This window comes from Ovis canadensis, chromosome 14 (assembly GCF_042477335.2).
Source record: "Ovis canadensis isolate MfBH-ARS-UI-01 breed Bighorn chromosome 14, ARS-UI_OviCan_v2, whole genome shotgun sequence".
NCBI lineage: Eukaryota > Metazoa > Chordata > Mammalia > Artiodactyla > Bovidae > Ovis > Ovis canadensis.
In genome coordinates this window covers 69,904,198-69,927,241 of record NC_091258.1, presented here as the reverse complement: position 1 = coordinate 69,927,241, position 23,044 = coordinate 69,904,198, and the positions used below count along the sequence as shown (strand labels likewise).

The window sequence follows — 23,044 nt, the reverse complement described above, 5'->3', positions numbered from 1 at the left end:
GTTGTGCTAAAAAATCAATAGCAGGGACTAAAACAAAGGCAGTGAACTTCCTTAGCGGTCCAGTGGTTAAGATCTGGGGCTTCCGCTGCAGGGGCCACGGATTGGTCCCTGGTTGGGGAAATTCTGCATGCCACTGGCCGAAACAACAACAAAGACAACAACAGGGACATCTTAAGAATTTGGGGGAAGGCAATATCTGGAAAATGTGTGGTGAGGGCAGGGTGCAAGGAAGGTGCAGGGTGCAAGGGAAAGGACTCTTTCCTCAGGGATCGCCTCTCTCTCCTTTCTCAGTGGCCCAGGACGACAGTGACAAGGTGCAGACGGGTGAGGAGTGTGTGCCCCACTCCCAGCCATGGCAGGTGGCCCTCTTTGAGCATGGACGCGTCAACTGCGGTGCTTCCCTCATCTCGCCGCAATGGTGCTGTCTGCAGCCCACTGCCAAATCCGGTATGAAAGCTTAGGGTCCTGAGGTGGTGTGGCGGGAGTGTCTAGGAATCTGAGAATCGTAGATTTTGAGGGAGAAAAAAAAAAAAAACAGCTGAAACCGGGGGATTGAGTTCCAGGTGTGAGCGTGACTTTGGCACCTTGGTCTCTGAGGGGCAGGGGTTGGAACTATTGGCTCCAGGGCCCTGGAGAAAGGGTAACAGGATCTCCAGATTCCCAAAGGGTCTGGGGACCCCGAGTTACCCGCCCTTTGATATTTCTGTCCTCTCCTCACTCCGCTTGCTGGTAACCACTCGCCCGCCCGCACAGCTTCCTGAGAGTGCGCTTGGGCGAACACAATCTGCGCAAGCGCGATGGCCCGGAGCAACTGCGGACTGTTTCCCGCATCATCCCACATCCGCGATACGAAGCGCGGAACCACCGCCACGACTTGATGTTACTGCGTCTAACCCGACCCGTGCGTGTCACCGCCGAAGTGCGCCCGGTCCCGCTGCCCGCGCGCTGCCCCCAGGCCGCCGAGGCCTGCGTGGTGTCCGGCTGGGGCCTGGTGGCTGACAAGGAGCCTGGGGCCACAGGGAGCCCCGAGTCACAAGGTGCGTGCGTAAAAGGATGGAACTTGTCGGGCCTCCCTCGAGGACCTTATTCTCCAGGGCTCTCGGGCGGAGGGGACAAGGGCCTGAAATTTTACAGATTCGCTCCAACTCTACTGTCCTCTGCAGTGAGACTCCCGGATACGTTGCACTGTGCCAACATCAGCATTATCTCCACCGCGTCTTGTAACAAGGACTATGCAGGGCACCTGATGGACACCATGGTGTGTGCGGGCGTGGAGGGCGGAGGCATCGACTCCTGTGAGGTCAGAGGTAACAGGAGGCCACGGAAGGAAGGGAAAAGGCGGGGAAACAGGTTTGGGAGTTGGAACAGGGGGCCGGGTTTTGCTTGCTGTGGGCCAGGGAAGATGCTGAGGATAGTTTTGAGGAAGGGAGAATGAAGGACCCTTAGGATGGAGGTGAGGTGGGGGATGGGCTTAGAGAGGTGATGGGTTTGGGTTGTGTTTGGGGTGGATGATGTGGTTTGGGCTGGCCGTTGAGGATGGGTATGAGTTTGGCTTGTTTTCAGATGGGAGATATATCGAGGTTGAATGGAGGACGGAGATGAATTTTGTTTGGGATGCAAAAGACGGGAAGATTGGGGCTGAGTTGTGTTGCAAGTGAGGATGGACGTGGGTTAGGTTAGATTTTGAATGGCGAAAGTGCAGGGTCGGGTTGGGTTGCTGGGTGGGGGGTGCAGTTGGACATGGGTTGTATTGAGCTCTGTTGGGTTGAGGTTAGGTTCGATTGGTTTGGATTAAATTGAGTCCTCCTGAGTTGAGCTGGGATGGGTTTGCATGGGGGTGGAGGTGGATTGGGTTTTGTTTGAGATTCTGAATGGTGGTGAAGATGGGAATGGGTTCCCATGCAAGCTTCCCCTTCTTCCCACAGGGCGACTCTGGGGGACCTTTGGTCTGTGGGGGTGTCCTGCAGGGCATTGTGTCCTGGGGTGATGTCCCCTGTGACACGACCACCAAGCCCGGTGTCTATACCAAAGTCTGCAGCTACTTGGAGTGGATCAAGGAAACCATGAAGAGGAACTGACCATTTGGGCCTACTACCTGTGTCCCAGCAGCCCCATCCTGACCTGGAAGGGGACTGGGCCATCCCCCCAAGACCCGGTCCAAGGCCCAGAGGTTAGCCGTGGACTTGCCTGTCTGAGACCAGAGCCGGTGCTCATGGCCACCTGTTTGATACCAAGATAACAGAAAACACTGAAACAAGCTTCTCTGTGGAAGTTTCTGCAACTTACTTCTGGGGATTAAGGGAAAGAGGGGCAAGAGACTGGGAGGGGAAACCTGAGCCACCCGACCCTGGTCCTTTTCACCCGCTGCCCTGATCTTTAGGCGAGAAGAAACGACATGAAGCAGGGCCCTCTCTGTTCATTCAGCACCTTTTGATCTTGAGCCAAAGATCCCACCTCAGTCAGCCTGGCTTTCCCCATCTCATGTTGCTGTCCTTAGAATTAAATGACGTGATTCATAGGGACTGATCTGAATAGCCCCTGGCACTGAGAAGAGATTCTGTATTTCCGGACCCCAGTGAAAGGACGCAGTACACACTAGATAGTCGAGAATGACTTCCTTTTCTTCAAGATTGAGTTCTGGGCTTCCTGGTAGCCACAGCAAAAAGGCAAAGACTCTCCTTTCTGTAGGCAGGTTCCTGACATGCAGCAGAGTTTGGGCCCCCATGAGCTGCTTTGAATCTACTTCCTGACCCCCCAAATGTGATTCTTTTCCCAAGGTCACCGAATGTTGGAACACATGAACCTGCTTCCTGATACCTAAATATTTTATGGAGAGGAGGGTGGGTTGGAATTCGTGGAGAAGATCTCTTGACCCTGGAAGGCAGGTATTCCAGGATCTCTTGGATTTTGGAAGACGTGCCTGAGCATCCAGACTTGGGAAACCAGGAGGAGGTAGATAATGGAACCCTCCCATTGTCTGGGGCGGGGGACATTAGATTTTGAGATGCTGGGAAATTCACTCTGGAAACCATTGAAATGTCATATTTCTGCATCTGGAGATGCCAGGATTTGGTGATGGGTACCTAAGACTTTCTTATGAAAGGAACAGTAGATGTAGGGACCTGGATTCTAAACCTGGGAATGCAAGAGTCAGGGCCTTCTGAAAGCCCAGACTTACATTTCAGAAGGTTGCTGGGAGCTGAGAAATTGGCATCTTTGGCTCCAAGAGGTTCGGGGAGAAAGGAATCAGAACCCCACTGCTGGTATTTGAGGGTGCATTGGGTCTTGGGGGTACATAGCCTTATGTGGGGTTAAGGTATCTGGGGCTTGGTAGTGGAAGTCAGTGGTTCCTCCACCATCCTGTTCCTGCCCCCACTCACCCCTCTCCCCCTCTGCTCACCAACTCTGGCCCCGTGGGCAAGCTCCAGGCCCTGCTCCGGCTGGCTTCTGGCCGCAGGAATGCTTCCAGCGCGATTGAGGGCCTGCAGAACAGGTGCTCAGTGTCCCGTCTGTTCCACAGCTCTCGGGGTGGGAGAAGGTTGTCCAGGCCCCAGGAAGCAGGGGCAGGGCTTGAGCCAGCATCTGGGTGCCAGCAGGGCAGGGTGGAGCCTTGGGGAGGGGGAGGAGGGCTTTAAAAGCCTCCTTTGGCGAGGCTCCCCAGCTACAAGCTCAGCGCCTGCCTGCCCCTGGACACCATGTGGTTCCCGGTTCTGTGCCTTGCCCTGTCCCTGGCAGGGACCGGTGAGACAGTGGGGAAGATGGGGGAGGGTGGGGTTGGGCCCTGATTGTCCGGCTGTCCCCGCCATCCCTGCTCCGTAACTCCTTCCCCTCCCACCTGGCACCTCAGCCTTAACCCTCCAACCCCGTCCAGCCCAGACCAGGATACCAGGCTCTTTCTTATCTCTCCCAGCTGCACCCTAAAATCCAACCTGTCACTCCTCACTGTCACCTTGCTCCCACCAGGTCCTTCCTCCCTTCTGGGAAACAAGCAGGGTTTCGTCCTCTTCCCCACTCAGATCCCTGCCCCCGTTCACTTTATGAGGCGGATCCCCATCCATGTCTGTCTGTCTCTTCCAAGGAGCACTCCCAACCCCATCGGACGCTGGGACCCCAAGTCCCCGCTGCTCTCCCTAGTTCTCTATGGTCTGGCTCTTGAATCCCCAAGTCCTACCACACCCTGGCGATTCTCCCCATCCAGCTGTCAGCTCTCAACTGGCTCCTCCAGTCTTGCCATCTGATGCCCCCTAAGCCCCTCAAGATCCCCGAATTCCAACTAGACACTGATGCTTCTTCTAAAACAGACTTTCTGGTCTGCCATGGGTGACCAGGTGGGCCTCCCATCTGGTGTGGGGGGTTTTGGAAGTGTCTCTTCCTCTCCTCTTTGTTCCAGAACCTCCATCCCATACCCCCAGCCTTTTCCCTACCAGGAAAAATATCCGGAACGCACAACCACGTGCCCCTTTCCATGTGGGATTCTCATCCTCCCCACGCACCAGCTGTTCTCCAGCTGAACTCCTCCCACCCAGCTCTGGTTTCCTGGGACCCCCTGCCACCTCTTCAAGATCCCAACACACACCTTCTCAGCCCAGCTGTCCTGTCCCAAGATACCTCAACATCTGATTCTAAAACCTCCCACATCAAGTGAGTTCTGTGTCCCCACAGCTGCTTGGCCCCTGGCATGCCTTCCCCTTCACTTCTGTTCTGGCCCTGCCCCCAGGAGAACCCCAGGTCCCCAGACCATGAGCCCCATCCCCACGAGAATCACCTGAATCCAGGATGACCAGCATTCCACCTTCCCTCCTCCCGAGCTCCCTCCCAATCTGACCCCAACCTGGTTCCAGAGCTCTAACTCCTCTTAGATTGTCATTCCTGGATTGCAGGACGCTGACCCTCACGGGACTCCTTTCCCAGCCTAATCCTTTCATTCGCTCTTTGATCCAGAACCCCAGATTCTCCCGTATCTCCCGGCCCCAATCCAGGAGTCCCCAGATCCCCCGGATGCTCTTCTTGGCCCCTCTAATCTGAATCTGCAAATCTGCATTCTTTCCAGAGTGCCTGACAGTCAGCCCTTGCCCTGACCATTTCATCAGCCCAGGAGCCCTTTCATCCTCCAAAGCCTTCCTCCCACAGCCTCGGCCTCAGCCTCCTGGGGCCTTTAACCCTCGGTTTCCCCTCCCAGAGCCCAGAGCCTCTCGTCCTCCACTCCAAGAAGCCAGGCCATCCAACCCCCACACCAGATGCCTGCTGCACACCTTGTCTTGTCATTCCCTCCCCAATCCCCAGGGTCAGCTCTGTGCTCTGCAGTCTCCACACCCAGGATCAGCCTCCAACACCATCCCACCACCCCAGCAATGGTCCCCAGCATTCCAGGCCCTTCGCACAGCCCATGGCCCATGTCCTCAGGCCGCCCCCCAGCTCTGGTCAGGCACTCCCATGGCCCTGCAATCCCACAGCCCACTGCCTTGCCCCCCTCCCCACCTGACCCGGAGCACCTCCTCTGCAGGCGCTGTGCCCCCCATTCAGTCCCGGATCGTCGGAGGCCAGGAGTGTGAGAAGCATTCCCAGCCCTGGCAGGTGGCTATATACCACTTCAGCACCTTCCAGTGTGGGGGCGTCCTGGTGGCCCCCCAGTGGGTGCTCACAGCCGCTCACTGCAAGAGCGAGTGAGTAGGGGCAGGGGGTCTGGAGGGGGCCCCGTGCACACAGGATTAAGCGGCCAGCACTGACCCTCGGGTGGGCTTCCCTGGTGGCTCAGACAGCAAAGAGTCTGCCTGCAATGCCAGAGGTCTGGGTTCCATCCCTGGGTCAGGAAGATCCCCTGGAGAAGGGAATGGCAACCCGCTCCAGTATTCCTTCCTGGAGAACTCCATGGACAGAGGAGCCTGGCAGGCTACAGTCCTCGAGGTCGCAAAGGGTTGGACACGACTGAGCAACTAACACACACACACACACACACACACACGTGCACGCACGCGCAGGCACTGTCCCCTCGGATAACCTCAGGGGAGGCTGGGGACCTCAAGCAGAGACAGGGGTTGGGGGGGGTTGTGGTCCAGGGTCACAAGACGAGAGAGGCAGGGCTGGGACTGGATGACCCCAGGGAAGCCTGCTCCACGGCTGCCTGGCTCTCTTGAGTCAGTCCTCCTAACTGTCCCTCTGTCTTTCTGCGTCTCCCTCTGTCCTGTCAGTCTCTCACTAACTGGTTCTGTGTGTCTGTGACGAAGGTTTATGTCTATCTCCCTCTCTCTTTTGTCTCCGCCTCTGTCTCTCTCCCTGTCTCTGTCCATCTCAAGGTCTCTGCTACCATCTTTATCACCTATGTGTCACCCTCCATCTCTCTGCCCTGCCCCCATCTCTGTCTCTCTCTGTCTCTGACTCTGTCTCTGTCTCCGTCTCTTTCTCTCTGTCTGTCTCTGTCTGTCTGTCTCTCTCTCTCTCTCTCAATCCCTCTTCCATCACCACTGAGCACGCCTTCTCCCCAGAGAAATGGAAGAGACTGTCCCCATCCGTGCATAGAGGGGTGGCTCTAAGGGGACACAGAGAAGGGCTGGTGTCAGCTTGAGCTGGGGAGGCGAGGGCAGGGGAGGGAAGGAGGAAGAAGAGGGAGGGAGGGAGCTGGGGCAGGAAGGGGACGCAGACCTTGGGCCGGGGGCCAGGCCACCTGCTCTCTGGGGAACCAGCCCCGGAGCCTCCTCGGCAGCTGAGCTGGTCCCAGGCCCCGCCCCCTCTCCCTTTTCTCTGTTAAACTCTCACCCGCTCGCCTCCTCTGCCTGTTCCTCATTCTCTCTTCTTCCCACCTCCTGTGGACCCGTTTTCGCTCTCCTTGCTCCTTCCATCTTTGCCCTCCCTTCCTCTTTTTTTTTGGCCTATCTCTCACCGTCTCCGTCTCTTCCATATCTCCGGTGTGCTCTGTCTCTCCCCCTTCTTTCCCATCCCCTCTACTGTTCCAAGCTCTTTTTCACTCCTTTTCTTTGTCTCTGTCTGTGACATTGTCACATTCTCTTATTCTTGCGCTCACTGTTCTCTGTTTTCTGTGACTCTATCTTTCCTGTCTCTCTCTCTTTCACCCCCTTTCCTGTTTCTCTTTGGACCCCTCCTCATGTTCTCCTGCTCCGTCTCCCTTTCCTCCCCCATTGCTTGCTTGTCAGTCCTGTCTGACCCTTTGGGACCCCATGGACTGCAGCCACCAGGCTCCTCTGTCCGTGGAATTCTCCAGGCAAGAATACTAGAATGGGTGGCCATTCCCTTCTCTCAGAAGATTCCTAACCAGGGGATCTTCCCGATCTAGGGATTGAACCCGGGTCTCCCGCATTGCAGGCAGGTTCTTTTACGGTCTGAGCCACCAGGGAAGCCCTTCCTCCCCCACCCCCACCCCCACCCCCACCCTCAAGGTCTCCATCCTCTCCTTCCCCTAGAAATTACCAGGTCTGGCTAGGTCGCCACAACCTGTTTGAGGACGAAGACACGGCCCAGTTCGCCGGTGTCAGTGAGGACTTCCCAAATCCGGGATTCAACCTGAGCCTCCTGGAAAACCACACCCGCCAGCCAGGAGAGGACTACAGCCACGACCTCATGCTGCTTCGTCTGCAGGAGCCCGTCCAGCTCACACAGGACGTGCAGGTCCTGGGTCTGCCCACCAAGGAACCCCAACTGGGGACCACCTGCTATGCCTCCGGCTGGGGCAGCGTCAAGCCAGATGAGTGTATGCTGGCGTCCAGACGGTGCACCGTGGAGCCCGGACACCGGGGTGTGCGGGAGGAGGGGCCCAGGGACCTGAACTCGAGAGTCTGAGGGAGGAGGGCTGAGGGTGTGGGGTCTGGCCGCAGCCGCGTCTCTCCCTGGCCCGCAGTCTCTTACCCAGACGATCTCCAGTGTGTGGACCTCACCCTCCTACCCAATGAGAAGTGTGCCACAGCCCACCCCCAGGAGGTGACAGACTGCATGCTGTGTGCTGGACACCTGGAGGGCGGCAAGGACACCTGCGTGGTGAGCCAGCCTGCCCCCCCTCCCAGCCTCCAGGCCTTGAAGTGCTGGGGGCGGGGGCTCAGATTCTGCGCTGGGGTTCAGAGCTAAGCAGGCAACCGTCTCCATCGCTTCGCAGCTGTAGCTTGCTACCCCCTTTCCTTCCTGTAGCCCCAACCTCCACACACATCAGAGTTCACGCGTTCCTCCCTCTGACACACATTTCCGGTCCAGTCAGAGAAAGCCTGGGGAGAGGTGAGCTTGAGGGTGGGCGGGTCCTGTAGGGTCCTGCTCCTCCTCCGCACTGACCTGCCTGCCGGGACCATCTTGCTCCTGAATCCTGAATCCTGCCCACCCTGGGCAGGCACTGGACCCTGAGACTCCCTCCCCATTGGCAGGACTCGAGCCACTGTCCCCTCTGTCGGAATCCGCGCTGATGTTCTTAAGGGAGTGGGCTCTGGAGACAACTATCTCTTTCTCCAGAGATGGGGAGTTACTGTCTGGATCTGTGCACTCGCGTCTAAGTGCTACAGCTCACCAGGCAAAACCCTCAAGTCTTTGCTAACCTCTCTCACACTCTCCCCTCCCCCTTTGTGCTGTAGGGTGACTCAGGGGGCCCGCTGATCTGCGAGGGTATGTTGCAAGGAATCACGTCATGGGGCCACATCCCGTGTGGCACTCCCAATAAGCCCTCCGTCTACACCAAAGTGATTGTGTATCTGGACTGGATCAATAAGACCATGACTGACAACCCCTGAACGCCCCCGCCCTGTCCTTTACCCCTAGTAAAATCGAATATGCATCAAATTCGCATCAAGTCCTGGTGTCGTTCTGGCTTCCAGACGCTGGACACCTGGGAACTCGGGAACCATCCGGCCCGGACTAGAGCCTCTCCAGCCCTCCCGGACTCTTAGCGGGAGATTTGCAGTTATGAGCAGCAGGGAAAGGAAGGGTCAGAGGCAGGTGTAGACAGAAAGGCTCAGGCCCCAAAGGGCAAGGCAAGGACTCTGAGCCCCACTCTTCGTTGGAGGGAGAGCAGGAAACGGAGGCTCAGACTCTGAGAAAAGGAACCCACGTTAATGGCTGGGAAAGCCAGGAACGTGAAGGACGGTGGAAATATAATTGCAAGCCACGCCCCCCGGGGGTAGGGCCTGTTCCACCGTTGAGCGGGGCGACATCCAAGGCTGGGCAGTGTCATGTCTGTCCGGGGGGCCAGACTGGACGTTCTGGGGCGGTGCTGGCCCTCGGAGGGGTAGGAATGCCTATAATGGCGTGAGGCTTCAGGCCCCCGCCAGGGAGAGCTAGGCACCTGGGGGCGGGGCCTCACCAGGCTCGGGGGCGGGGCCACACCGCTCTGGCCACGCAAGCGCGGAACGCGAGTGGGCACCGTCGGACTTCCGGGGTCGGGGCAGGGAGAGACACGCTGGGTGGGAAGGCCAAGGTGAAAGGCATCAGTGTCCTGAGAAGCTCGGGTGCAGCTGGCTTCGAGAGGCTTGGACGGGGCTGGCGGTGGTGGGGGGCCGGGGGCAGGCTCTTAAACGGACAGGTCCTCGTTGTGCTTGGAGCCTGCGTCCAACGACGGCGGTGGTTCGGATAAGGATAAGGACTTCCGGGTGTTCTGCAGCGAGGCCCACCGGCGGTAGCTCATCCGCCGTTCCATGGAGGGCGTCCCTTTGCCCCACATGCCCATGTAGTTTAAGTAGCTCAGGATTCCTGGGGGCGGGGGTGGAGGTGCTAGATGGCCCCGTAGGCCCCGGCCCGTCCCTGTAGGCCGACCTCCCATGGGGTCCACCCCAATCCGGTCCGAGGCCCTGCCTGGTACGCTCGCCCCTGGCCCCACCCCCTGCCCTGCCGAGACCCCGCCCTCACCGGCCCACAGCATCAAGGCTCCGGCACCCCAGCTCAGGTAGGTGGTCACCAGGTAGGATACCTGTGGCCTCGGTTGGAGCATCTCGCAGTTGGCTGTAAAGAGCGTCAGGCTGAGGAGAATCAGGAGCCCTGCACTGAGATGGGGCCAGAGATGGACACGAGGCTGGACAGGGACCCAGAGACCTCCAGAAAGAGAAGCGAGCCAGAGACATCCTCTCCCACCCTGCCTGACTAGCGTGCCTGTGCACGCGGACACACACACAGACACACACACAGACACACACACACAGAGACACACACAGACGCACACACACAGACACACACAGAGACACAGACACACACAGACACACACACAGACACACAGACACACACACAGACACACACAGAGACACACACAGACACACACACAGACACACACAGACACACAGACACACACACAGACACACACAGACACACAGACACACACACAGACACACACAGACACACACACACAGACACACAGACACACACACACAGAGACACACACAGACACACACACAGACACACACACAGACACACACAGACACACACACAGACACACACAGACACACACACACACAGACACACACACACACACACACACACGACAGAAAGATACCAGGAGCGGGGAAACAGGAGGAGAGTGAGGGATATGGTAGTTAGAACTGAGAAACCTACAGCAAGCACAGAGCAGTGGGGGCCAGGGGTGGGGGGGCGAGGAGGCGCGGGGGGGGGGGCAGGGATGCAGAGCTCAAGAGACATTCAAAGAGGACAGAAATTCTGGGACCCACCTCCCCAAAGCCTTTTCCCAGGGCGACATTTACCAGTGAAGGAGCTGAGGGTACTGAAGATGAGGTCGGTCTTGCTAAGACGGCGGAGCGCTGGCCGGAAGGAGAAGCCCATGGCCAGGAGGAGGACTAGAGACAGGATCATGGCCAGGATCATGAGGCCCATGCTCATGTGGATGAGAACTGGGGGGAAAGGAGGTAATGCCCCAGACTTGCCCCTAGATACTCTCCAAAGTCATCCCCAACAGACACCCCTGAAGTTTCGCTACAGACATCCTCAGTATCACCCCCAATGCCATCACCAAAGTCACCTCCTAGAAACTCCAAGATGATTCCCACCCTCACAAAGTCAACCCCAAATCATCCCCACTTTCTTTAAAAAGTGTGAATCGCTATGTTGTACACCTGAAACTTATATAACGTTGTAAGTAAACTATACCTCGATTTTAAAACAAGTCATTCCCCCTTGCACCCTCAAAGTTGTCCCAAATCACCCCCTCTTACCCCAAAGTCAACCCCAGTCACTCTCATAATCAACTTCACACATACCTCTAAGGTCACCCCACAGATGATCCCTGAGTCACCCCCACCCACATCCTCAAGTTCAGCCCACAGAATCATCTCTAGCATTTCTAGAATTATCCCCACAGACACCCCCAGAGTTACTCTGCTTGTACTCTCAAAAGATTTCCCACAGCAGATCACATTTATACGCTCAATACCAACCCTCCACTCCCAATAGCACCCTCGAAGTTACCCAGGACAACTCAGTCACTTCATACCCCAGGATTCCTTAATGACACCATTCACACCCCTAGGCCTCCCCAGATATACGAAGGTCATCCCTAGAGCCCCTCACAGACATTCTCTAAATAACCCCCCAGACATCCTGCAGAGTGCACACACAGATGTACACACAAGAAAACTTCCAAATACTCTAAAATCAAGGTACCTAAAAGACATAATCACACTCAGTTTGAAATTGACATCCAGTTTTCATTTCAGCATGACAAGAGTTTCAGCCCTTTCTGAGAATTACGTATCTTCATCTTAGCCCTTTCCTACTTTATCTACTTTTGAACAGTACAAGACTGTTTCATCCAAATGAGCTAAAACTCCATCTGCTTTGTTACTGGCAAACTGCATGTATATACAAAATAGAAATAGTGCTCTCAGGATCAATCGCGTAATCCTGGTTGAGTGTTTTTCACAGCATACTCTGCCCTCTGGGATCACGGAAGTAGTCAAGTAACTCAGGCTGAGTCAATCACAGTGCCCCAGGGACTTAGGCATCGGCTCAAACACCAGCACATGCACCAAGGCCAACCAATCAAACTCTTCCCTGGGACTTTTTCTAACTGAAACTGTCAGCAGTAAAGAATCTACCTGCCAAAATGAAGGAAACACAGGTTCGATCCCTGGTCCGGGAAGATTTCCGCATGCCTCGGGACCACTAAGCCTGCATACCACAACTACTCTAGAGAAGTGCTCTAGAGAAGATTATGAGCTTGGAACTGCCTGAGACTTACATCCAGCCTCATGGAATCCAGCCAACCACAGAATGACATCGTCCTAACAACAAAATGGTTAAGGGAGAAGTGAGAAATCTCAGGGTAGTAAATCTGGTCCCATCGGAGCTAATCCTGAGACCCTCATGTGAGGGCCACAGAAGACAACTTACTCTCTTTTCTCCATGGTTGTGTACAGGAAAAACAAAATGGGACCCCAGAAGCTGCTGACAGCCCCACTGCTGCTGTACAGCACAGCTTGCCTGAGGGCCCAGCACACAGGAAGCCTTCAAGGGGAGATGGCAAGAGACAGACACCTTTTGAGCACCTGGATCCAGCAGTACCTGAACCCGAACAATTTATGCCTATAGACTTTTCTGTAACTTGAAACGAGCTTGAGTTTGGGCGGTATAAGAGAAAGAGATGTCCCAAGTAAGATTAATACGGCACAATGTTCTGAAAGTTTTATGAGCACTTATTTGCGATCTGAAATGAAGGTAGGTGCATTGACTTGGGGCAGGGGTGGAAATCCTTATGATAATAAGAAACCTGGATGAAACACTTCCTGTAATATGTGCCAGGTGCTATTCTAATTCTTTTGTGTGTTTTCACTCACGTATTCCTCAAACAGCCCACAAATGGGTACCAATATCACTGGCATTATAGAAATGAGGAAGCCAAGCCACACAAAGGTAAAGAAATATGCTCAAGATCACTCAGCTAACCAAGTAGCTGAGCCAGGGTTCCAACTCAGGTGCCCTGGCTCCAGGGTCTGGGCTGACTCTGTGGTAATGCTCAAAAGCACTGGAAAAGCAGAGACCTATAAGGAAGCAAAATGTTTCTGGGCTTCCCTGGTGGCTCAGCAGTAAAGAATCTGCCTGCCAAAATGCAGGAGACACAGGTTCGATCCCTGGTCTGGGAAGACTTCCGCATGCCTCGGGGCCACTAAGCCTGCGTACCACAACTACTGAGCCTGTGCTCTAGAGCCCAGGAGCTGCGACCACTGAAGCCCACACGCCCTAGAGCCTGTGCCCCACACTGAGAGAAGGCACCACAGTTAGAAGCCTGTGTGCCGCCCCTAGAGGAAAGCCCATCAGGAGCGAAGGCCCAGCACAGCCAAAAACAAATTGTTATTTTAAAAAATTCCTGAAGGAGCTAAAAGCCATCTTGTTTTCTTTTTAAAAAAATAAAGTAAATAAACAAAAGGAGTGGGAGAGAGAATGATGGTGTCTTTAGCCATCTAATCATGAAGCAGATTGGGGCTGGACCAAGTGCAGCACTCGTCTTCCCAAGCACAGAGCCACTCTCGTTGCCTCATAAGCCACATACCACTCCAGGAAGCTCCCTCCCAAGGCCTTCACAGAATTTCCAGAGAGCCCCTCGAGAATCCTAAAGATTTCTCTGGCAACCAAGAACACCCAAAGAGATTCCCCCAGAGGTTCTCGCCCTTGATCATCTCTAAAGACCACCACCCCCACAGAGCGCCCCAAAGCCTGCCCCATCCCCCACTGACCCGTGACTTGGCGCAGGTCGGCACACGTGTACTTCTCGCAGTTGGTCCAGAAGCCCACGTAGCCGGTGTAGGAACCGTGCAGGTAGGCCATACGCCCGTCCAGCACGCTGAGCAGCATCACGGTTGCCAGGATGATGAAGACGAGACACCAGGCTCGCAGGACGAACTTGCGGTCCTCCTCCCATGAAGAGGTCGGTTCCACTGGGGAAGAACAGAGTTCCCGGGGCCTGGGTCTGCCTGCGTCACTCTGTTACATCCTAGCTTCCACCTTTGAACACAACCACATCCCCCTCCACCACCACCCTCACTTTGCCTGTTAGCCTGTATGCAATTCCCTTCCACCCACAGCCATCTTCCCATCCCCACCCAAACTCCAATCCCGGCTGCATCCCCATCTCTGTCTCCTGTCCTATCCCAGCACCATCCACAGCCCCATGCCATCTCCAGGATGCTCCCTGTCCTAAACCTCAAACACAACTCCATTCCCATCTCTGACCCTGACGGCGCAGGTCACCTCCCACCTACAACCCATCCTAAACCCAAATCTACTTGTTTTGTCTCCAGCCTCATCTTCTGTTCCCTCATTCCCCAAATCTCAGCTCGATCTCTGCTCCCAACATCATCCCCTTATGGTTCATCCCTGTCTCAGATCCCAGCCCAGGACACAGACAACTGTGACATGGGCTCCAAAGGGTGCTCACGAGGTCAAGACCCATGATGTCAAAAGAGTGCCCACCAGGGCTTCCCTGCTGGTCCAGTGGTGAAGAATCTGCCTTGTGATACAGGGGACACCCATTCGATCCATGATCCGGGAAGATCCCACATGCCTCGGAGCAGCTAAGCCCATGCGCTGAAACCACTGGGCCTGTGCTCTAGAGCCAGGAGCCGCAACTGTGGAGTCCACGTGCCGCAATTACTGATGCCTGTGCCTCGAGAGCCCGAGCTCCACAACAAGAGACGCCACTGCAATGAGAAGCCTGCACGCTGCAACTAGAGAGTAGCTCCCACTTTCTGAAACTAGAGAAAGCCCTCGTGCAGCAGTGAAGACCCGGCAGAGGCAAAAATAAAAGAGTAGGCACGGGTGGTGCACCCAACAGTCCCCAAGGGCTATGGGAAGAGACCCAGTCTTCTGCAAGATTCAGGAAAAGGTTAGGAGACACAGAGGCAGAGGAGAAGTAAAGAGAGCAAGAAGACACATAGAACTTGAGAATAAAGGGATGAAATTGATTTGTAGAAGGCCCTGGGGGAGGGGGAACGGTGGGAACAGGCAGGGGGAAGGAATTAGAGATTCAGATCTCAGGCCCTCCAGAAACTGCAAGAATTGACCTCAGATGTGGCCCTCGACCCAGCGCTGCCACCGCTGTGTCTAGCCCTGACCCCACCCTGGGCCCCTCTCCCATCCTGCTCTGCCTTCACCCTGACCATTCCTGATCCTCTTCCCCTAACCCTGCCCTGTGCTGACAGCTCTCTGACCCAGCCGTGACCCCTTTCTTGACCCAATCCTGACCCCACCCAGACCCTACACTGAGCCCACCCTGACCCAGCCCGAGCCCCCGTGTCTCTCACGTGCACCTAGAGTAGAACATGAGTCCATGGCCAACGTCCCAACCTCCTGGAACCCCTCCAACTGTCATGGAACCTCCCCCCAGCCCCAGCGCCAGGCCAGACTAAAGCTCCAAGGCCTGCCTGTGGACAGTGAGAGAGACCACGACCCACAGGAGAGGGGACAGAGAGGTTCAGACCCTGAGGAACGGAGCCGGAGGCCCAGGAGAGACCAATGGGCTTCCAAGAGGACACAGTGATGGTTGGCAAAGGGGGATGAGGCGGTTGGCAGGGTGTTGAGTGCATCCGGGCACCGGCCTTGTCTCATATCTCCACATGGCCCAGAGGTCCCATTCTGGTCAGCAGAGCACTCAGCCGGATTCCCTCCTGGCCGCTCCCAGCAACTCCCAAGGGGAGAGCCAAAACCCTTCGTCCAGCACCTTCAGGTCCCGGGTCACTAACCAAGACTCTCAGTCCTCCCCCCAGACTCGCCGGGTCAGTATCCAAGAGCCGCTGCCTATCATCCACAGTCGCCGGGTCAGTATCCAAGAGCCGCCGCCCATCACCCACAACCGCCGGGTCAGTATCCAAGAGCCGCCGCCCATCACCCACAACCGCCGGGTCAGTATCCAAGACCCTCAGCCCAGCACCCCGACTCGCCGGGTCAGTATCCAAGACCCTCTATCCATCAACAGTCAGCGACTCAGTATCGAGGACACAACGTCCGTCATCGGCTATCACCGGGCCAGCATCCAAGACCCACTATCCGTCACCTACAGCCGCCAGTTCCACACCCGAGATGCTCCCCCATGTTTCCAAAGTCGCCTCTTCAGCAACCAAAACCCCTTGCTAACTACTCGCACCCCTCTGACCAACATAAGATCAGTGACCTGCCACAGCCAACTTAGTGTCCAGAGTCCCAAGTTAAGTCTTCAAACCTCCATGTCACCAGTCAGGGCCAGAGTCGACGTACCCCTTTCAATTACTCACAGTCCCGAGGCCAGTATCAAAAGTGTCGAGTCAATTGTCTGGACCTCCCAGGAGACCATCAGAGACTCTTTGAGCAGCTCCCAAACCAGCCAGTCCATCCTGGAAAACAACACTCAGAACTTACCATCAGCCTCCTTCGAGAACAATGCTGGCAGGTGAGAGGCAGGGGTGCAGGGAGTAGGGCGGGTTTGGGGTCCAGAGTTCTAGGAGGTGGGGTATCAGGCAAAAGTCAGGGACCAGGGAGGCATGGTTAGTATATGAGGTAGAAGTCGGACTTAGGGGTGGCAGGGATGAAGGCTGGCCCTGGGTGGGGCACCGCATAGAGCCCGGACCCGTGATTCCACCCAGCGATTGGAAGGGGCAGTGGCAGCTCCTGGAAGCTAGGATCTGGAGGCCAGGGAGCCTCGAGGCTGTTCTGGGGTGAGCAGGTCTTAGAGGGGGGACCTGGGGGACACAGGGCATGGAGAACAGACACAGAGAAGAGAGAGTCTGAACGTCAGATTGCCCGGGATTCTGACACGTGGACTTAGAAGCGGGGGTGGTCGGCTGGGCTGGCGAGCTGGACCCGATGCTGACCCTGCTGGTGGGCCGCCCACTGCAGGTATCTGGGCAAGTACAGGCTCAGCCACTCTCAGCTGCCCATGGGCTGGTGGCTGCTGCACGAGGCCAAGAGGATCAGCCGCCAGCTGAACCTACTGCTGAGTCTGGCCAGCATAGTCATCATCGGCCTCATCTCTCTGGGCCAGCCCTGGATCCACTTCCAGGTGCCTCTGGCACCCCTGGGGGACCCTGGCTTCCGGACCATCCCCATCGACACCGTCTTTGTCGTCCGCTGCTCGGATGTGGCCTGCCTGCACGAGTATGACCAGAACGCTTGTAAGGCCTGCCCTATTCCTGGGGCTCCTCTTTCCTCTTTGTTTCAGGGACACTCCCCCCCCCCGTCTTCCTGCCTCCCCTCGGTGGGTCCTCCCTTTTCCTAGGAGGGTCCTCACTGCCTCAGAACCATCCTCACTGTCCTTTGCTCATTCTCACCTACATGATACCCATCCTCACAGTTCTCACAACCTTAGCATCTTAAACACTATTCCTAAGGAATCTGTCCACATCGCGTCAAGTTGGTTCCTCAATGCTCACCCCGCTCATCACTGCCCAAGAACCTGTCCTTACTGACCTGGAGGTGCATACCTCAATGCGGAAGGCATCTATCTGCCTCAGTCTCCCTTCTCTGGAGCCCAGTTTCAATTTTCTTACAATGCTGGGGTAGCGTGGTGGTGGGGGGAAAAAGAATTCTCAAGGGAGAGGGCTTAACAATGCCCCTAGGCTCCCGGGAGACCCTCTCCCCGCCAGGCTCGGGGCCTGAGGGCCTGTCCCGGTGTTCCTGCTTCTCTTCCTCCCCCAGACTTGCTGGACTTTGCCTGGGCCTTCCTGCTGGTCGCCAGTGTTACCAACTTCATCCTCTGCATCATTCTAATAAACATCATCTTCTCCACCAGCTCCAACGTGCCCTTGCTGGACTTCTCCAATGTCATCATCACCGCCCTCACAGGCACGGCGCTGAGACCCTCCCCTGAGGAGCCAAGTCAGGACCGTCCTGATACCCCAGCCCCTCCCCACCACGCTTCAGTCCCACCCCCGTCCTCGCCCTTCACCCCCCACCCCAAGCCTGTCTCCCTCCACATCTCCACCCCATCCCAGGACAGAAGATCAGTTTCCAACCCAACTTCTCCAGCCCCGACACCGGCCTCCACGTCACCCTCCGCCTCCACCACCAACACCACTCTACTTCACTCATATTCCCGTGCGTGATGTCCATTCCCATCCCCACGCCCACTCCCGATATTACCTTCTTTCCAGCCCCCAAACTATCCCCATTACCATCTCCGACCTGTTTACAAACCTTGACACCAAATCTCCATGCCTAACCCTCCTCAAGACTCATGCCAAATTCAACCCACCCCTGTCACCTGAGTCTCAGTCTCCAACTCAAGCCCCATCCATCTCTGATCCCATCTTCTTCATCCCCAACCTCAACCACCACCAGATCCTGGTCACCTGTGACTCGCTCTCAGACTCAACCCAATGCATTCCCGACCCCATCTTCTCACCTGTCTCCAATCCATCCCCATTCCCAACCACAGCTCAACCCCATCCCCCCAAACCTCAGAGTCCATCCCTCAAATATCCACTGCCCCAATACTCAACCCCATGTTCCAGTTTCAACTCCATCCCAGAGCCTATCTCACCATCACCACCACCACCAGCAGCTGTGATTTTGCTCAAGCTAGGTCGTGTTTCTGAGCCACAGTTTTCTCATCTGTAGGAGGGGGTTAAAATTCCCTACCATGTGGAGACACAGGGAGGACTGAATTAGAAAATGTCAGTACATGATGGCAGCTATTTAGCTTTGCACACAGCCTTGCCATGATAGTCCTCTCACTCTTTCCCACATAACTCAAAATCGATATTCTGATTAGAATAGTTTAGTTTTCCATTTGCGTGCCAAGTTAGGCTTTTTTCGAAAAGCGGTGCGGGGGTGGAGGGGGGAGGGGCACTTTAATTTGGAAATGAAGGATATTGTGTTCCTATCTCCTGTAATAATTGATCACAACAGTCTGTTGCATCAAAAAAACATTTTTGGAGAGTGATAGTAAGGGCAACAGGAGAGAACACCCAGCTTCCTGTTTTCTTGTTAGTAAAAGGTATTTTATCCAGTTTTTCCAGTAACTCTTCCTGATTGTTTAAGGGACAAAGTGTAGAAAACATCTCTGCTTTATGTCATCTAAAATAAGACATTTCTCTGTAAGAAAATCACATCTGGGACTTCCCCAGCTGTCCAGTGGTTAAGACTCCATGCTTTCAGCGCAGGAAGAATGGGTTCCGATCCCTCATTGGGGAACTGAGATCCTGTGTGCCACTGGACGCAGCCGGGAAAAAAAAAAATTTATTTTTACCCATTTCCCCTTTTAATTAGATGGAAAGCACTTATCTCCTATATTATTTTTCAAAACCATAAAAATTACCCTGTTCTCCACTACAGGAGGGGAGGAAAAAGAGTCTTTTCCTTTTCACAAATTGTCTTTTTTTTTTTTTTAAGATTTATTTATTTTTTACCTTGGTGGGTCTTTGCTGCTGCACATGGGCCTTCTCTGGTTGCAGTGAGTGGGTGTTACTCTTCATTGATAGTACGGGTTTCTCCTTGCGGTGGCTTCTTAGCGCAGGCTCCAGGGCGAGCAGTCTTCAGTATTTGAGGCACACGGGCTTAGCTGTCCCACAGCGTGTGGGATCTTCCTGGAGCAGGGATCGAACCCATCTCCCCTGGACTGGCAGGCAGATTCTTAACCACTGGGCCACCAGGGGAAGTTCACAAATTATCTTTAAATTCGTATCATTTCAAAATAAAATTAAAATATCCAGAACGACTAAGTTTCTTGTCCACTGCTTCAGAAGCCCAAAATTAAACACCCAATAGAGCAACGATAATCTCAGTTTCTGAGGACCCACTGTGTGCCAATCTCAATCACTCCTCATGATGACCCAAGGAGACGGGTCCTACGATTACTCCCATTTTACAGATGAGGGAAATGAGGCTCAGAGAGATGGGAGTGGCTGCCCTGAGGTGGGGGATACAGAAGCAAGAGCTCCAGTCTGCTAGCTCCAAAGCCTGTGGTTTTAGATGTCACCACTGCCCGGTTAAAGAGCCAAGCCTTGCCCTTACCCATGTCCTGCACCGTGATACTGTCAGGAACCTGCTTTCCTGCCTGTGAGCAGAGGTTCATGAAGGTGAAAGCGAGTCGGAAAATAAGGAGCAAGACCCTGGCAGCCACGCAGCTCTGGGCAGGGGTCCTGCCACACGTGACGCCTGGCCTCCTAACACCTGTACTCATGCAGGGACCAGCCTGATCCTGGGTATCCTGTTCTACCTGATGCAGGCCCGGGAATACCTGCAGGAAGGCATGACCTACAAACTGGGGTGCAGCTTCTACCTGGCATGGACCGGAGTCTTCTTCTTCGTGATGATTGGTCGGGGCCAGGGCAGGGTTGGGGTTTGGGGCTTGGGCATGTGTTCCAGGATGCAGATGGGGACTGGGGTGGGATAGATTTGGGATGGGGGTGAGCTTGTGGACAAGGAGGACTGGACTGAGGAGGGAGATGGGGTTGGGGTGGGCATAGGGCTGGATGTAGAGGCGGGGTTGGGGTTTGGATTTGGGAATGAGTTGGGGAGCGCGTAGAGGTATGGGCCTAAGTTTGGGTTTAGACGTGAGTCTGGGGACATGATAGGGAGCACAGCTGGGCTTGGAAAAGCGACTGGCATCAGGCTTGGGCTGGTGAACTCTGCGCCTCACCCTCTCTGCTTTCTTCCTTCCCCCAGGTTTCTTGTCCTATTTGAACTACATAAATTTCTGGTCCCTCCTGGCGAACCAGGCCATCTGGACTTAAGAAGTGGGAATGTCCCCATCCTCGAGTCTGCTCCCGCGGCTCCCTGCCGAGCAACCTGCCAGCCCTGCTCTCTAGTCCCGGACCCACTACCAAGAGTCCTGTCCCTTTTTCAGTCCCCTCTGAAATCCCTCCAACTCAGATTAATGATGTGTATTTTCAAATAATCTGTATTTCTCACCCAGAACGTTCGTTTAGTTCAGTACCTTGTGAGTGTTCCCTGGAAATGCCACGCCTCCTCGGGGCCCTCTGGGGGAGAGGGATGGGTGGGGGAGGGACTTGGGGGAGAGGTTCCTGGCATACAGATGGTGCTCAAGCAATGTCTGTTGAACAGCTGACTCTCCCCAAGCTCTTTGGGCTTCATTCTTCACACTTGTGACCCCCTAACAATTTGCTCTTCCTGGCACCCACATTTCACCTCTTGCCCTTACCCCTTACCCCTCCCGCCATCACCCCTTCTCTCCACACAAGTCTATACCTTTAATTAAAAAATTTTTTTTACAGTATCCTATTCCTTCCCTATTTATTTATTTTAAAGGCTGTTACATGTAGCCAGTTTTTGCAGATGGTGTGGGGGATAAAGACAGTACAGTTGTCCCTCGGTATCTGCAGGGAATTGGTTCCAAGACTCTCATCGATACCAAACTCTTGGGGATTCTCAAGTCCCTTATATAAAATTGCAGAGTGGATTTCCCTGGTGGCCCCGTGGTCAAGAATCTGCCTGCCAATGCAGGGAACATGGGTTCAGTCCCAGGTCCAGGAAGTTTCCACGTGCCATGGGGCAACCAAGCCCATGTACTACAATTACTGAGCCCACACTCTAGAGCCCAAGCTCCACAACAAGAGAAGCAACCACAATGAGAAGCCCCCGTATCACAACTAGAGGGCAGCCCCTGCTCACTGCATCTAGAGAAAGCCCACGTGCAGCAATGAAGACCCAGCACAGCAATAAACTGATTTGAAAATTGTAGGGTATTTGCATATGAACTATGCACATCCTCTTGCACACGTTAAATCATCTGTAGATTTACCTATAATATGCAACAGAAACGCTATGTAAACAGTTGCTGAGGCACACACCAAATTCAAGTTTTATTTTTTGGAACTTTCTGAAACTATTTCCCCCCCCCAATTTTTCCACCTGAGATTGGTTTAAATGTGAAATCTGTGGACACAGAAAACCAACTGTACCTTAACCTAGTTAGAGTTTAGTCTATAATATGTGTTCATTAAGTGTTATTACAATAATTGTTCTTCTTGTCTCCCACAAAAGGCTCTCCAGTGTATTCATTTTTAACAAAAAGTGAGCTGCAACTATGTGCCAGACACAGGGTCTATAGCAAACTGGACACAAACCCTAGTCTTTAAGGAACTGACAACTTTGCAGGGAGGCAGACCCCCCTATCCTGCAAAACCCCAAAAATGCCCACAAGTAGATATGTTAGGAGAGAAGAGCTATGAAGGAAAAGAACAGAGGGTCAGGGAGAGCAGTCTGGAAAGGAGAGGGTCTGTTATATAGAGTGGACAGGCAGGGGCTCCATGCTAAGTTGACCTTTGAGCAGAAACAGGACTGAAGAGACAGAGCCATGGGGACTGACTGGGGGGAAAGAGCTCCAGGCAGAGGAGACCACAAAAGCAAAGTTCCTGGGGTAGAAATGTCCTTGACAGGATCCAGAAAGACCAGGGAGGCCAATGTCCTGGTATACCCTGAGCAAGGAAGAGAGAGGAAGGAAAGGGCAGAAAGGGAACAGAGCCCAGGTCACCCTGGGCCGCGTGGGCCACAGTGGGGACTTCGCATTCCTGAGTGAGGCAGAACCAGTGAAGGAAACGTTGTCACTTCTTTAACGTGCAGAATTTAGGTCTCTTGCTTTCACTTCAGATCACAGTCTCCTCACCAGACCGGAGAAAATCCCGGTGATCAGGGGAACAAGCTAAAGCGTGTTCTATTCACACAAGGGAATACTTAGCTACTGCTTAAGAAATGAGGTCACTCTGTAAACTGATGGGAAGAGACTACGTATGGGACAAACTGGAGTTTAAAAAAAAAAGCATCTTTACTCATAAAACGTGTGTGTGTGTGTGTGCTCACGTGTCCATAAAATAAAAGTCCACACCAACCTGTTGACATTGGCCACTGTACGCAGTAGGAGGATTGAAGTAGACGTTTCATTTCATACGTTTAAAAAAAAAAACTTTTACAATCATGTCAGTTGCAAGACACTCCTCAGATCTCCAACCATACCAAGATTACAAGCTTCCAGGGGAGCCCGGGCCTCCAGCCTGCTCCTTTCGACCCAGGCGGGCGGCCAGCCTTCCAGCCTCCCCCTAGCCCCCTCCCACCTCTCACTGCGCAGGCTCGGCCTCTAACTCGGCGCCAAGCTGACGCTTTCCCGGAACGCCCCCTTGTCAATCTCCGCGCT

At 54.6% G+C, this 23,044-nt stretch overlaps 4 protein-coding genes across 5 annotated transcripts; 3 read left to right on the top strand and 1 right to left on the bottom strand.

The window, feature by feature from the left end:
• Positions 1-291: 291 nt before the first annotated feature.
• On the top strand, positions 292-2,548 carry KLK15 (kallikrein related peptidase 15). The gene is made up of 4 exons (XM_069551414.1): positions 292-447; positions 754-1,037; positions 1,164-1,300; positions 1,926-2,548. The coding sequence occupies exons 1-4, from the start codon at positions 416-418 to the stop codon at positions 2,076-2,078; spliced, it is 606 nt and encodes a 201-aa protein (XP_069407515.1). The 5' UTR covers positions 292-415; the 3' UTR covers positions 2,079-2,548.
• Positions 2,549-3,484: 936 nt separating this feature from the next.
• LOC138419132 (kallikrein-1-like) lies at positions 3,485-8,769 on the top strand. The gene is made up of 5 exons (XM_069551389.1): positions 3,485-3,741; positions 5,504-5,663; positions 7,416-7,702; positions 7,850-7,986; positions 8,565-8,769. Exons 1-5 carry the CDS (start codon positions 3,696-3,698, stop codon positions 8,718-8,720), a joined length of 786 nt encoding a protein of 261 aa, XP_069407490.1. The 5' UTR covers positions 3,485-3,695; the 3' UTR covers positions 8,721-8,769.
• Positions 8,770-8,928: 159 nt separating this feature from the next.
• Positions 8,929-22,974, bottom strand: LOC138419143 (uncharacterized). 2 transcript variants are annotated; one of them, XM_069551411.1, is made up of 5 exons: positions 22,743-22,974; positions 13,659-13,859; positions 10,674-10,820; positions 9,832-9,924; positions 8,929-9,675 (listed from the first exon to the last, which is right to left on the bottom strand). In XM_069551411.1, exons 1-5 carry the CDS (start codon positions 22,792-22,794, stop codon positions 9,497-9,499), a joined length of 672 nt encoding a protein of 223 aa, XP_069407512.1. In that variant the 5' UTR covers positions 22,795-22,974; the 3' UTR covers positions 8,929-9,496. The 2 variants fall into 2 exon arrangements, with proteins under 2 accessions (XP_069407512.1, XP_069407513.1); XM_069551412.1 differs by lacking the exon at positions 9,832-9,924 and having other exon boundaries at positions 9,019-9,675.
• LOC138419118 (uncharacterized) lies at positions 15,135-20,791 on the top strand. The gene is made up of 5 exons (XM_069551350.1): positions 15,135-16,345; positions 16,792-17,066; positions 17,590-17,736; positions 20,079-20,210; positions 20,560-20,791. Exons 1-5 carry the CDS (start codon positions 15,537-15,539, stop codon positions 20,625-20,627), a joined length of 1,431 nt encoding a protein of 476 aa, XP_069407451.1. The 5' UTR covers positions 15,135-15,536; the 3' UTR covers positions 20,628-20,791.
• Positions 22,975-23,044: the final 70 nt, after the last annotated feature.

What these genes read in the sequence shown, in the direction of transcription:
- LOC138419132 (XM_069551389.1), top strand. Translation starts at nt 3,696, where the DNA reads ATGTGGTTCCCGGTTCTGTGCCTTGCCCTGTCCCTGGCAGGGACCG. An exon ending in CAGCGTCAAGCCAGATGAGT is followed by an intron (nt 7,703 to 7,849) that starts GTATGCTGGCGT and finishes CCTGGCCCGCAG; the next exon opens with TCTCTTACCCAGACGATCTC. An exon ending in GCGGCAAGGACACCTGCGTG is followed by an intron (nt 7,987 to 8,564) that starts GTGAGCCAGCCT and finishes TTTGTGCTGTAG; the next exon opens with GGTGACTCAGGGGGCCCGCT.
- LOC138419143 (XM_069551411.1), bottom strand. Translation starts at nt 22,794, where the DNA reads ATGAAACGTCTACTTCAATCCTCCTACTGCGTACAGTGGCCAATGTCA. An exon ending in ACAGTGGCCAATGTCAACAG is followed by an intron (nt 13,860 to 22,742) that starts GTTGGTGTGGAC and finishes GTTCTTCCCCAG; the next exon opens with TGGAACCGACCTCTTCATGG. An exon ending in CGACCTGCGCCAAGTCACGG is followed by an intron (nt 10,821 to 13,658) that starts GTCAGTGGGGGA and finishes CTTTCCCCCCAG; the next exon opens with TTCTCATCCACATGAGCATG.
- LOC138419118 (XM_069551350.1), top strand. Translation starts at nt 15,537, where the DNA reads ATGGCCCAGAGGTCCCATTCTGGTCAGCAGAGCACTCAGCCGGATTCC. An exon ending in TTCGAGAACAATGCTGGCAG is followed by an intron (nt 16,346 to 16,791) that starts GTGAGAGGCAGG and finishes CGCCCACTGCAG; the next exon opens with GTATCTGGGCAAGTACAGGC. An exon ending in CTTCTTCTTCGTGATGATTG is followed by an intron (nt 20,211 to 20,559) that starts GTCGGGGCCAGG and finishes TCCTTCCCCCAG; the next exon opens with GTTTCTTGTCCTATTTGAAC.
- KLK15 (XM_069551414.1), top strand. Translation starts at nt 416, where the DNA reads ATGGTGCTGTCTGCAGCCCACTGCCAAATCCG. An exon ending in AGGGAGCCCCGAGTCACAAG is followed by an intron (nt 1,038 to 1,163) that starts GTGCGTGCGTAA and finishes TGTCCTCTGCAG; the next exon opens with TGAGACTCCCGGATACGTTG. An exon ending in GAGGCATCGACTCCTGTGAG is followed by an intron (nt 1,301 to 1,925) that starts GTCAGAGGTAAC and finishes TTCTTCCCACAG; the next exon opens with GGCGACTCTGGGGGACCTTT.